The 10,100-nt window shown below is 34.8% G+C and overlaps 2 protein-coding genes across 2 annotated transcripts; one reads left to right on the forward strand and one right to left on the reverse strand.

Moving 5' to 3' along the window:
• The first annotated feature begins 1,374 nt into the window (after positions 1-1,374).
• Positions 1,375-4,485, forward strand: LOC101894886 (beta-1,3-galactosyltransferase brn). The gene is made up of 2 exons (XM_005189380.4): positions 1,375-1,532; positions 2,974-4,485. Exon 2 carries the CDS (start codon positions 3,268-3,270, stop codon positions 4,342-4,344), a length of 1,077 nt encoding a protein of 358 aa, XP_005189437.2. The 5' UTR covers positions 1,375-1,532; positions 2,974-3,267; the 3' UTR covers positions 4,345-4,485.
• Positions 4,486-7,495: 3,010 nt separating this feature from the next.
• LOC101895393 (uncharacterized) lies at positions 7,496-8,005 on the reverse strand. The gene has a single exon (XM_005189383.2). It carries the CDS (start codon positions 8,003-8,005, stop codon positions 7,496-7,498), a length of 510 nt encoding a protein of 169 aa, XP_005189440.2.
• Positions 8,006-10,100: the final 2,095 nt, after the last annotated feature.

The raw sequence follows: 10,100 nt of genomic DNA on the forward strand, positions 1-10,100 counted from the left end.
ATTTGCATTTTATTGTGCACCAAATGTGTAATATCAGCCCGAATTGTATGGAATTTTGCATATACACCCAAATTAGGCCTGAAAATAAGTATGCCAAATTTGATCGAAATCGGTTCAGATATAGCTATAGCTCCCATATATCTTGTTCATCACATTTGTTATTTTTGTCCTCCGCAGCCGTAATATGCACTCTGCAACAACAATATTTGGGGAAATATATCAAATACAGCTCAAAAATATATTTGCTAAATTTTATCGAGATCGGTTCAGATTTGGATATAGCTCCTATGTATAACTTCGTCCGATTTACCTTTTATTGTGCACTAACGTCTAATATTTGTCTAAATGAGATGGAATTTGACACTTACGACCGAATTGAGTCTAGAAGCTTGTATGTCAAATTTGGTGAAGATCGGTTCAGATATAGCTATAGCTTCCATATATATTGTTCATCCGATTTGATATATTTGTTACCCACCACCGTAATATGCACTCCGTAACAATACAGTATACAATATATCAAATACAGCTCAGAAATATCTTTGCCAAATTTTATCGTGATCGGTTCCGATTTGGATATAGCTGCCATATATATATTTATCCGATCTTAAATTAATTGTGCACCAAATGGGCAATACAAATCAGTATTTAAAAGATACAAATGCTTCTGGATATTTAGTCCTTTGAACTTTTAACTATAGTTATAATCATAGCTTGTGTGGTTGAACTCTCCCATAAAAACTTTTAATTGGTATGAGGAGCTCTACTAAATTAGTAAAGTGGTGTAGGGTATCATAAAGTCGGCCCCGCCCGACTTTAAGACTTTCTTTACTGATTTTTCTTTTCCAAATTAACATTTACCGGTGAAATTTAATTAATATTAGTACTATTGAACAATTTTATTAACAGATATCATTTCACAGTGCATAACAACATCAGCAATAACAGTTCTGTTATCATTGCAGTGCGAAATTCAACGCCGTTAATTCCATAATATTTTGTCTTTTCCAGCTTCTCTTTTATCTTCTTTTTCTCTCTTTAACCTCCGTATGTTTATTTTTTTCCTTTTTTATGTTCAAATTAACAGCCGAAATTTAATTTTTTGATTATGGAACAGTCTTATCAACGATTATCACTTTACAGTGAATAACAGCAACATCGTTGTCTTTCACCATTTCAGTGGGAAATTCAACGCCGTTAATTCCAACCTCTTTTTATCTTCGTTTTCCTCCATTGACCACCGTCTCTTTGTTTTTCTCCGCTGATTCGTAAACTTTTTTGGTCATTTCATTTTCTTTTCCATTTTTAGCCGGCATTATGTTTTGTTCTTCGTATTTGATTTGTTTGGAACGTTTTTAATTTGGGTCGGACCAAAAAATAAAAGTTGCAAAATTGAAGAAGACGTGCTTGCGTTGGGCAACAAATGGAATGGATTTATTAATTTTATTTGTAAATGGATCCATTGTAAATAAGAAATAAATAGTGTATTATACTCTTGTGTTGACATCTATTGTAACAATTGGAAAAATACAGTTAGTAAAATTAATTTTACGGCAAAAAATTGTTATTGCTACGGGCGCCATGGGCTTGTACCATTTGTGTTATTATTAATTGTATTAGTTTTTTATGTTCAATAATATATAGATTTCTGCGATTATTGTTAGTCACATTGTGCGAAAATTTAATGGAAAATTGAAGAATGAAAACGCATATACGGGTGGGTGTGTTTTTCTTGCCATACAGCTCTTTCAAACTGAGCTAAGTTGTTATTTCAGGGCAAAGTTGAAGTGCAGCCGCTTTGCATCGAATGCAACAAATCTTAAAATAACTCTAGTTTAATAAACCATCTTTTTGTTTTTTGAAACAATTTTCCAAAGGTAAGTTTTTATACGTAACCCCGATCTTGTAGACCCGGACATTCGATTCAAATATCCGGGCTCTTCCCCAAGAAAAAAAAATACTTTGCTGGAATCAGGTAAGGGATACCTACCTCTGGAAACATTAAAAAATGAAAGTTTTTACTATTCTAGAATTAAATCCAAATATTGAATCCGCTGAGCCTCTTATAAATGACATCTTCCACTGTAAAAAACAAGGCGATCAGGGTAATCAGGGATGAATATTGTCAAGACTTTTGCGATACTCATTGGTTACTAACCTTCTCGAAAATGTGCAAAGTGTTAATTGACAATTGTCACAACTGCTGTTGTTGAAAGGAAGTAGTGGAGAAACTATCCTGCGCTGATACGACGTACACTCTGAAAGTTTTAAGTCAGCCCCTTACTTCATAACTTCTCTGAGGCAACATAAATTAATCTGGAAGGCCTCCAAATGTTAATCAACATTGAATTTCCGATATATGCACCAGTATAACATTTAAAAACTTATTTTACAATAATAATTTCGGCACCAATCAGATCACATCCACCCCGTACAACAACCAGCCAAGTTTAGGTATTCCTTTTAGAACACAATGGACCAGCAGGTCACCGAGTAGAGTGGTGGTTAAAACAACCATGCATCCTTTAACCTAACCTAACCTATAGGTATTCCTTTTAGTTAAATCTGACGTATGTAACATCGTGACAAACTGATTCATCCCAATTTTGTGCTGTTGGCCAATTATGATGCTCTCAAGCAACTAGGACATGAAGTGCTAGAATAGAGTTTCAAGCCCTTTAATTTCTTCTTTATAGATCGTCAATATGACTGGCAGAAATTGTAATTGGGGCCGAGTGGGCCTGCCCGCCCCTGAAAAGGACAATCTTTAAAGAATTTTTTCTTGAAAATAAATTTTGTTTTGCTCGGGCTCCCAGAAGGACATTTCTGGCTACATTGGTGTTTTATCCAGCCTTTCTCCAGATGCCTGTTATTTTTGTGGTCTCAGAAACCAACAGTTCTAAGCAAACTGGAAAAAATAAAATCCAACTAAATAATAATTCTTTTCTAATTTTTTTCCACTTTTCTTTTTAGACGACCAGACCCCAATAACCGTGGTGTTATCAAGGTGAATAATAAGGCTAAAATAATAACATGAATCACCGTGGCAAATAATTGACAAAAATTAGATCAACTAAAACCCTAGAACTGTTCACTTCGCTCTATTTGGTGAATAGTTCAACCTAGACCGAAAAGAGAAACCAAATCATGGATTCCATTCCAAACACAACGAAGACATAATTCAATTAGTGATAAAAACCCAACAAAAAGTAACGAACAAAACAAAAGCCACTAACGAAAAAAGACCACAAACAACCAATAGCAACAATGAAAACGAGACATAAACGCATTTACAAATATGCCGCTGTGATAGCCGGCGTTTTCCTTTTAGATTTTTTCGGTGTATTCACACATTTCTTTGAATTGGAATATGAAACGAAATTCCACTATCCCATGGATGGTGATGTGCTGAAGTATGCCGAAGCTCGCAAAAATAAACAAAGTCATATCGACGATGGAAGTGAAGAAGTGCCAAATCCCATTAATTTATACAATTTTACATTTCTACATCAACGCCAATGCGATGCTGTGGAAGCCAAAAAACCACAATTGACGCTGTTGATCAAATCAGCACTGGGCAATGTGGAGCGACGTGAGGCCATACGACGTACCTGGGGCTATGAACAACGATTTTCCGATGTCCATATACGTAGGGTGTTTCTGCTGGGTGCCAGTATGGATTCCAAGCTAATGGATATTGCCGACCGAGAGGCTAGAGAATATGGTGATATAGTGCAATCAGATTTTATTGATGCTTACTTTAACAATACCATCAAAACCATGATGGGCTTTAAATGGGTTGTGGAACGTTGTCCGAGGGCCCAGTATTACATGTTTGTCGATGATGATTATTATGTGTCCATGAAAAATGTGCTGCGTTTTATAGCTCATCCAGCTTTATATCCAGAGAATGCCATATCATTGAACAGCATGTGGGAAAAGAAAGCCAGTGCCGAGCATGAGAAACTATTTGCTGGTTTTGTTTTCCAATCGAGACCGTTGCGCCATAAATTTAGCAAATGGTTGGTTACTCTCAAAGAGTATCCATTTAATCGTTGGCCTCCCTATGTTACAGCGGGAGCGTTTATTTTATCCCGAGCAGCTTTAACAGATATTTACTATGTCAGCCAGTATACCAAACATTTTCGTTTCGATGACATCTATTTGGGTTTGGTTGCACTGAAGGCTCGCATCAATCTCACCCATTGTGGAAATTTCCATTTTCATCGGCCGCGTTATAGCGGTCCGGATAGTTATCGTTTTGTTGTGGCTTCGCATGAGTTTGACGACAGCCATGAAATGGAACGTATTTGGAATGAATGCCGATCATCAAATTATGCTTAAAATATATTGGTTGTTACACATCCCGAAGGACAGAATGACAGACATGCAAACAAAAATACAAATTATTCCAAAGGTTGAATATACAATTTATTTAAAATAAATAATACATTTAAAGTATTTAACATATCAAGAAAAAAACAAGTTCTTAAATAATGTTAGGGGAAGATCTAATCTTGAATTTAATTTAAAATTTCGACGAAGTTTTAAGTTTCATTATTTAAATATAGAAAAATTTCGATATTTTTCTTTACGAAAAAAACTTCGATGAAATTTTTATACTTTTCTGTACGAAAAAAACTTCCATGAAATTTTCGATATTTTTCCGTATAGAAAAATTTCGACGAAATTTTGCTATTATTTTTGTATAGAAAATTTCGACGAAATGTTGCTATTTTTTCGATATAGAAAAAATTTGGACGAAATGTCGATATTTTTCTGCATATCGACGAAATTTCGATATTTTTCTGCATATAGAAAAATTTCGACGAAATTTTGCTATTTTTTCGATACAGAAAAAAATTTCGACGAAATTTGTCTATTTTTTCAATACAGAAAAAATTTCGACATTTTTTCCGTATAGGAAAAATTTCGTCGAAATTTCGACATTTTTTCCGTATAGGAAAAATTTCGTCGAAATTTCGACATTTTTTCCGTGTAGGAAAAATTTCGTCGAAATTTCGACATTTTTTCCGTGTAGGAAAAATTTCGTCGAAATTTCGACATTTTTTCCGTGTAGGAAAAATTTCGACGAAATTTTCGATAGTTTTCCGTATAGGAAAAATTTCGACGAAATTTTCGATAGTTTTCCGGTATAGGAAAAATTTCGTCGAAATTTCGACATTTTTCCGGTATAGGAAAAATTTCGTCGAAATTTCCACATTTTTCCGGTATTGGAAAAATTTCGTCGAAATTTCGACATTTTTCCGGTATTGGAAAAATTTCGTCGAAATTTCGACATTTTTCCGGTATAGGAAAAATTTCGTCGAAATTTCGACATTTTTCCGGTATAGGAAAAATTTCGTCGAAATTTCGACATTTTTCCGGTATAGGAAAAAATTCGTCGAAATTTCGACATTTTTCCGGTATAGGAAAAAATTTTGTCGAAATTTCGACATTTTTCCGGTATAGGAAAAAATTTTGTCGAAATTTCGACATTTTTCCGGTATAGGAAAAAATTTTGTCGAAATTTCGACATTTTTCCGGTATAGGAAAAAGTTTTGTCGAAATTTCGACATTTTTCCGTTATAGGAAAAAATTTTGTCGAAATTTCGACATTTTTCCGTATGGGAAAAATTTCGTCGAAATTTCGATATTTTTCCGTATGGGAAAAATTTCGTCGAAATTTCGATATTTTTCCGTATGGGAAAAATTTCGTCGAAATTTCGATATTTTTTCCGTATGGGAAAAATTTCGTCGAAATTTCGACATTTTTCCGGTATAGAAAAAATTTCGTCGAAATTTCGCCATTTTTTCTGCATAGAAAAAATTTCGTCGAAATTTCGCCATTTTTTCTGCATAGAAAAAATTTCGTCGAAATTTCGCCATTTTTTCTGCATAGAAAAAATTTCGTCGAAATTTCGCCATTTTTTCTGCATAGAAAAAATTTCGTCGAAATTTCGCCATTTTTTCTGCATAGAAAAAATTTCGTCGAAATTTCGATACTTTTTTCATATAGAAAAAATTTCGTCGAAATTTCGATACTTTTTTCATATAGAAAAAATTTCGTCGAAATTTCGATACTTTTTTCATATAGAAAAAATTTCGTCGAAATTTCGATACTTTTTTCATATAGAAAAAATTTCGTCGAAATTTCGATACTTTTTTCATATAGAAAAAATTTCGTCGAAATTTCGATACTTTTTTCATATAGAAAAAATTTCGTCGAAATTTCGATACTTTTTTCATATAGAAAAAATTTCGTCGAAATTTCGATACTTTTTTCATATAGAAAAAATTTCGTCGAAATTTCGATACTTTTTTCATATAGAAAAAATTTCGTCGAAATTTCGATACTTTTTTCATATAGAAAAAATTTCGTCGAAATTTCGATACTTTTTTCATATAGAAAAAATTTCGTCGAAATTTCGATACTTTTTTCATATAGAAAAAATTTCGTCGAAATTTCGATACTTTTTCCATATAGAAAAAATTTTGTCGAAATTTCGATACTTTTTCCATGTCGAAAAAATTTTATCGAAATTTCGATATTTTTCGGTAAAGGAAAAATTTCGACATTTTTTCCGCATAGAAAAAATTTCGTCGAAATTTCGACATTTTTCTTCATAGGAAAAAATTTCATCGAAATTTCGACATTTTTCTGCATAGGGAAAAATTTTGTCGAAATTTCGATATTTTTTCTTCATAGGAAAAAATTTCATCGAAATTTCGACATTTTTCTGCATAGGGAAAAATTTTGTCGAAATTTCGATATTTTTTCTTCATAGGAAAAAATTTCATCGAAATTTCGACATTTTTCTGCATAGGGAAAAATTTTGTCGAAATTTCGACATTTTTTCCGCATAGAAAAAATTTCGTCGAAATTTCGACATTTTTCTTCATAGGAAAAAATTTCATCGAAATTTCGACATTTTTCTGCATAGGGAAAAATTTTGTCGAAATTTCGATATTTTTTCTTCATAGGAAAAAATTTCATCGAAATTTCGACATTTTTCTGCATAGGGAAAAATTTTGTCGAAATTTCATATTTTTCATTTTATTTTTTTTTCCAACAAAAATGATTCCGACGAAATTTAACATTTTTTTTTCAATAAAACTGATGTAATATGATCTGATAACATGAACAATTTGTTCCAATTATACTGCCATCTATATTTCAACACTCACAAATAACCACAGCACATAAGCACAGGGTGTATCATTGAAAGCACAAATTGATAGTCTGAAACACCCTACAACGCAATATATGACATCACACAACAGTAAACAATGAAAGTAAATTTGTTTTTTTTTTCTTCGCCCATTTTACTGTGGCGCTCACAACTGTTGTTACGGTGCACCTTTATTGAACTTATTAATGTTGAATCAAGATCCGATCCTTATACATTGTCTTTATTGAATTTGAACCATTTAAATCATCAATTTAATTAATTGTACGTCAAATAGGTGACACATCTCCGGTCTAAATCCTACTTTAGTGCCCATTCTCCAACCATGCCGCCCGGCAACCACCATAATTATAATATGCCGCCGGTTCCGGATCGGAGAGATCATCATACATATCAGAATCTCTAGCCCATGCCGGTCCCAATTCCTTTGCCACCACAACCGTTCGCCAAAATTCCATCCGTTCACGTCGCAATAATTCATCACGCAATTTCACCACCCATTCGTTGTAATCACTTGGACAGTAATAGGCAGCATTTCTTTTATGCTTTTCAAGCAACGTAGCCGCCAATTTTTCCTTGGCGCCTACCTCCTCATCATTCGCATATTCGCTAAACAACAGCTTCCAGACGGCATCACGAGCGGCAGCATCAATTTTAAGCCAAATGTCTTCTTTCATTTGATCCGGTACATAGAGATCGGTCATCATCTTTTCTTGCATTAGCTGTTCATAATACTCCACGGGATTCGTTAGGGATAGTGTGGCATCGAAGTCGCCGAAATCATCTGGTACACTTTCGAAACTGTCTTGGGACATTGCTACTCTGTACTGTACTGGCGCTCACAATTGAGAGTGTTTAATTCGTACTTATATGATATGTCAGCTGTGAATATAGGATACAATCGACGAAAGGAGTTGCCACAGTGTTGATGCGAAATGTCTGTTAAATTTGGGAAACTTTGAGGTCACATTCAAATTGCAAAATTTGCGGACGCATTCGTATCCCTAATCGAAAGGTCGCCGAGTCACAATCGGGAACACGCTTATAGAAAAATACAAAATGGCGAAAGGGACGCCTTTTTGAAATTGGAAAATTTTTTTTTTAAAATTCAGAAAAAATATATAATCAGGTTTATCTAAGGTATCGAACTTTTTCTGTGTTCCGACGGTGTTTCTGAAATACGGCCTAACATCTTCACGGGAGATAGATTGTTTTCCCCCAAAGCAATTATTAAATTGAAAAAATTCAAATTTTGGACTGAGTATTTTCATACCCTCAGCCAAATGGCTACAGAGGGTATATATCATTTGATACGGCCAAAACCGGTTTTAGACTCTAGGTTTCAAATACGTTTCAAGACATTTGGGACGATCTGGCGATGTCCGTCCGTCCGCCTGTCTGGCTGGCACGCACGATAGCTCTCAAAGGGAGTATCCAATTTGGTCCAAACTTGGTACATCATAATATTATTATCAAACTTAGATCAAGTTCGGAAATGGGCAATATCGGTCCACTCCTTCTGGTATCTCCCCCAAAAAAGATCGAACATTTTAAAGAAAATATTTTACTGCACAGAAAGAGAAAGGATAATCCGATTTGATCTAACTTTGCAAACCCTAACGTTTGCATCAGTGCTAGGTCAGGTGCGAAAATGGATAATATTGGTCTACTTCATTAAGTACCTCCCCCACAAAGGGTCAATATTTTGAATAATTATAACACTTATAAAATGGGATGTAAGAATACAAGTGTCTTTAAATTATACACATAACAATATTTTTATTAACCTAAGGTCTGGTGTGAATATGGTCGGTCCACTTCTTCAGGCATCTTCCCCACAAAGGGTCAAAGTTTTGAATATTCATGAAACTCATAAAACACGAAATTAATATCCGATTCAATTCAGTCTTGGCAGATCTCAATATTTTCATCAACGCAAGATCTGATATAAAGATGGTAGAGATTGGATATTTCCTTCTGGTACCTCCCCCCACAAAGGGTCAAAGTATTGAATAATAAAAACGATTATAAAATCCGAAATGAACATCCGGTTCTCTTCATATCTCACACATCACAATATTTTTTATTAAGACAAGACCTTATTTGAAGATGGGACTTATCGGTCCACTCCCTCTGGTATCTCCCCCACAAAGAGTCAAAATTTTGAATATCCATGAAGCTCATAAAACGATAAATTAACAACCGATCCCATTCAGACTTGGTACATCTGAATATTTCCATCAACACAAGATCCGTTATAAAGATGGTAGAGATCGGACCATTCTTTCTGGTGCCTCCTCCACATAGGGTTCACGATTTTGAAAAACAAAAGGCTCAAAGCGGAGTAAACATTCAACTCTCTTCAAATTTCGCACATCCAAATATTTTTGCTAACGCAGGATCTGTTTCGAAGATGATATATATCTGCGAACCCCTTTTGGTACCTAGCCCACAAAGGGTCACAATTTTCAATATATAATACAATACATGAGGAGGCGAAGGTCTTACTGGTGCGACAGCATAATAAAATGCTGTCAATGCAATACCTGTTTGGGTGTTACAGACAGAGCCATCCGAATCACCATAGTCAACCTCCGCCCAGGCACATAAGGAAACATCTTCATGATCTAGAGAGAGAGGTACCGATCCTCTAGATCAATAGGCCTGTCAAGCGGGACTGAATAGTAACGCGGTCTCAGAAGTCATGATAGGATATAGAGTGAATTCTGTACTAGGAGACCATCCCCCTCCCATCGCAGCTGAAGAGCGAGTGTAGTATTTGCTCAGATAAGATCCGGATTATCCAGCCGCCTCAATTCGTATTGGGCCCCAAATTGAAAGCGATGTGCAGAACATCTGTCCAGCTTGTGGCACAGGTCCACATGACACGCTGCACCTATTACGCTGCCC

This window comes from Musca domestica, unplaced genomic scaffold, assembly GCF_030504385.1.
Source record: "Musca domestica strain aabys unplaced genomic scaffold, Musca_domestica.polishedcontigs.V.1.1 7, whole genome shotgun sequence".
In the NCBI taxonomy this organism is placed as follows: Eukaryota; Metazoa; Arthropoda; class Insecta; order Diptera; family Muscidae; genus Musca; species Musca domestica.

Bases quoted from the DNA above. Each gene is read 5' to 3' on its own strand.
- LOC101894886 (XM_005189380.4), top strand. From the start codon at position 3,268: ATGAAAACGAGACATAAACGCATTTACAAATATGCCGCTGTGATAGCC.
- LOC101895393 (XM_005189383.2), bottom strand. From the start codon at position 8,005: ATGTCCCAAGACAGTTTCGAAAGTGTACCAGATGATTTCGGCGACTTC.